This window comes from Propithecus coquereli, unplaced genomic scaffold (genome assembly GCF_000956105.1).
Source record: "Propithecus coquereli isolate 6110/MARCELLA unplaced genomic scaffold, Pcoq_1.0 Scaffold516, whole genome shotgun sequence".
In the NCBI taxonomy this organism is placed as follows: Eukaryota; Metazoa; Chordata; class Mammalia; order Primates; family Indriidae; genus Propithecus; species Propithecus coquereli.
Genome location: NW_012151019.1, coordinates 1,250,523 through 1,252,833, shown reverse-complemented (window position 1 = coordinate 1,252,833; position 2,311 = coordinate 1,250,523). Strand labels below are relative to the sequence as shown.

At 39.3% G+C, this 2,311-nt stretch overlaps 1 protein-coding gene across 1 annotated transcript in view; it reads right to left on the bottom strand.

Annotated features, from left to right (window-relative positions):
- GOLGA5 (golgin A5) overlaps window positions 1–2,311 on the bottom strand; it is an 18,909-nt gene that overhangs the window by 4,769 nt on the left and 11,829 nt on the right. The window contains exons 6-7 of the mRNA XM_012656730.1: window positions 2,055–2,258; window positions 1–58 (exon numbers count right to left, since the gene is read on the bottom strand). Coding sequence (XP_012512184.1) covers window positions 1–58; window positions 2,055–2,258 — 262 coding nt within the window. The remainder of the gene's footprint in view (window positions 59–2,054; window positions 2,259–2,311) is intronic.

Below are 2,311 nucleotides of genomic sequence, written 5' to 3'. Positions count from 1 at the left end.
TATCTAGGCCTTCAAAACCAGAGCCTTCCTTTAAGCTGTTAATCAATTTTTCCTTAGACTATTATTTAAAAAAAGAGATATGTTTAAGCAAAGTAGAGATTAGCTTGTATGTTAAATATCATCTGCCATACAGAAACTAACCCACCATGGAAACATTCCAATTATTATCTCCAAAGAAAGTCCGTAGAGTATTAAATCCGTAGGATAAAAATGCAGTGGAGCCTGCTGTACCATGTCCTTGGATTTTAGTCTCCACGATCATGCTATAGTTAAACACTTATTATAAGTAAAATTTTTCTCATATACTTTCTTCCCATGCTTTTTTCCCTATCATGAGTCTCCCTATTCATCCTTCAAGTTTCTCTTCACACAGCATCTCCTCAGTGCAGTGATCTCTGACAGCCCCAGGCAAATTTTAAGGGCTTCTTCTCTAAGCTCCCACTGTACTGCATCGATAACTTTATTATATCAATTACCTCAGTTTCTTTCCATTAAAATGAACATTCCCTTAAAGGAAGAGGACATGTCTTTTGAGCTTTGTATTCTTAGCACCTATCGTAAGACCTAGTGAATAGTTAGATGCTAAAATAAGTACCTTTTCAATGAATGAACAAATTAAAATGATACAACAAAAATAATTAGCAAAATGGGTTTGGAGGAGATAGATATGATAGTTCATGGAGGTGGAATCAAAAAGGTGTTCACAGCCAACAGGAGACTGTGGCTAAAGGAAAAAAGTGGAGTCAAAAATGACTTGAGGTTTCAAGCTTTACTGCCAGATGGCAATAATATTTACCACAACAGGAGAATGAAGGAGAAGCTGGTTTGGGGGTTGGGACACCCCACGCCTGTACAACAACCAGCTAGAAACTGGGGTCAGGAGGTTAGAGACATGCCTGAAGTCACATGGAGGTGACAGACAGAAGCAGTGAGTATATGACAATGCAACGGAAGAAAGAACAATGAAAGAGAGTTTAGGACAACTTAAGAGGACTGTTACTGCTTGGACATTAGGAAGAGAGCACAAGGGAGACAGAAACAGCAGGCGAAGATGACAAAAAGAGAGCCGAGGTGGTTTTAGTGGCGCAGAAGGCAGGAGTTTCAAGAAGGTGGGAAGGTTAGCAGTACCAAAAGCTCTACCAAAATCAAGTATGCGGAAACTAAGAAAAGGACAAAGAATATATATTTAGGCCATTAAAGACTATGGAGAAGATAGTTTCAGAAATGTAGTAGGGACAGAAATTATATGAAGGAGTTAAAGTTAACAAGTTCTACAGAAATGAAGACAGCATATATACAATTCTGGTAAGCGTGGCATTGAAAGAAAAGAGGACAAGGAAATAGTTCAAAGTGGTCACGAAGCTAAAAGAGACTATTTCTTAGGCAGCAGTCCCAAATCTAGTCTTCATTCTTCCACCAAGTAACCATGTGCTCTTGAGTAAACTGAGCCAGAAGGCAGCAGAGAGGGACACACAAGAAGAAAGGGGATCGACTTATGGAAAAAGGGCTTTACTGAGGCGGGAGGAAGTGGGATCAATGCACAGGGAGAAAAATCATCCTAGAAAATGAAAGGACACGTTTTCCATCTGACAGGAGAGGCAAAGGAAAGAGAAGTTGAAAACTGCATTAGATGACTGTAATCTTTTTTGGTAGAGGGTAAGGTCACCTTAGCTCTAAGGGGAGGAGAAAAAAGCTAGGTGAGGTGATTCTGAGAGCTGAATGAGGCCTACAGCTTTTGCTGCAAAAAATTCAATAGGGGATCGACGAGGAAGAATAAAACAGCTGCTTAACAATAAACGTTAATATCATCACAGTGATTAAGGTAATAGGTTGAAGACCTAAACTGGATAGTGGCAGAATGAATTAAAAAAAAAAGCAGCAGGAACAAGAGACATTTTGTCCTTTTTATAAAATTTCTAAGTAGAGCAAGGCACCTGAAGGGAGCCAATCCAGACAAACACAAACACATCATTTCACAGTATCTACATGGTCTCAAGGTGTCTCTCAGTTAAGTGGCACATCTTAACATCCAAAAGTGTACGATTCACGCTTACCTGGAGTATTCTAGTAGCTTTTTGCTTGTAGTCAATCAATTCCTGCTTAGAGGACTCCAAGTTCGACTTACACAGCTTGACTTGCTGCTGCAGTTCATCAACTCTCCTCTTTTCCTCTGAGTATTTTCTTTCTGCCACAGTAACTGCTTCTGCCAAATTCTGACGTTCTGCTTCCACTTTATTAAGGCGAGCAGCAAACTCACTCTGTGATAAATGTTTATATCACACTTATTATATCATTTAGCTTTGAAACATAT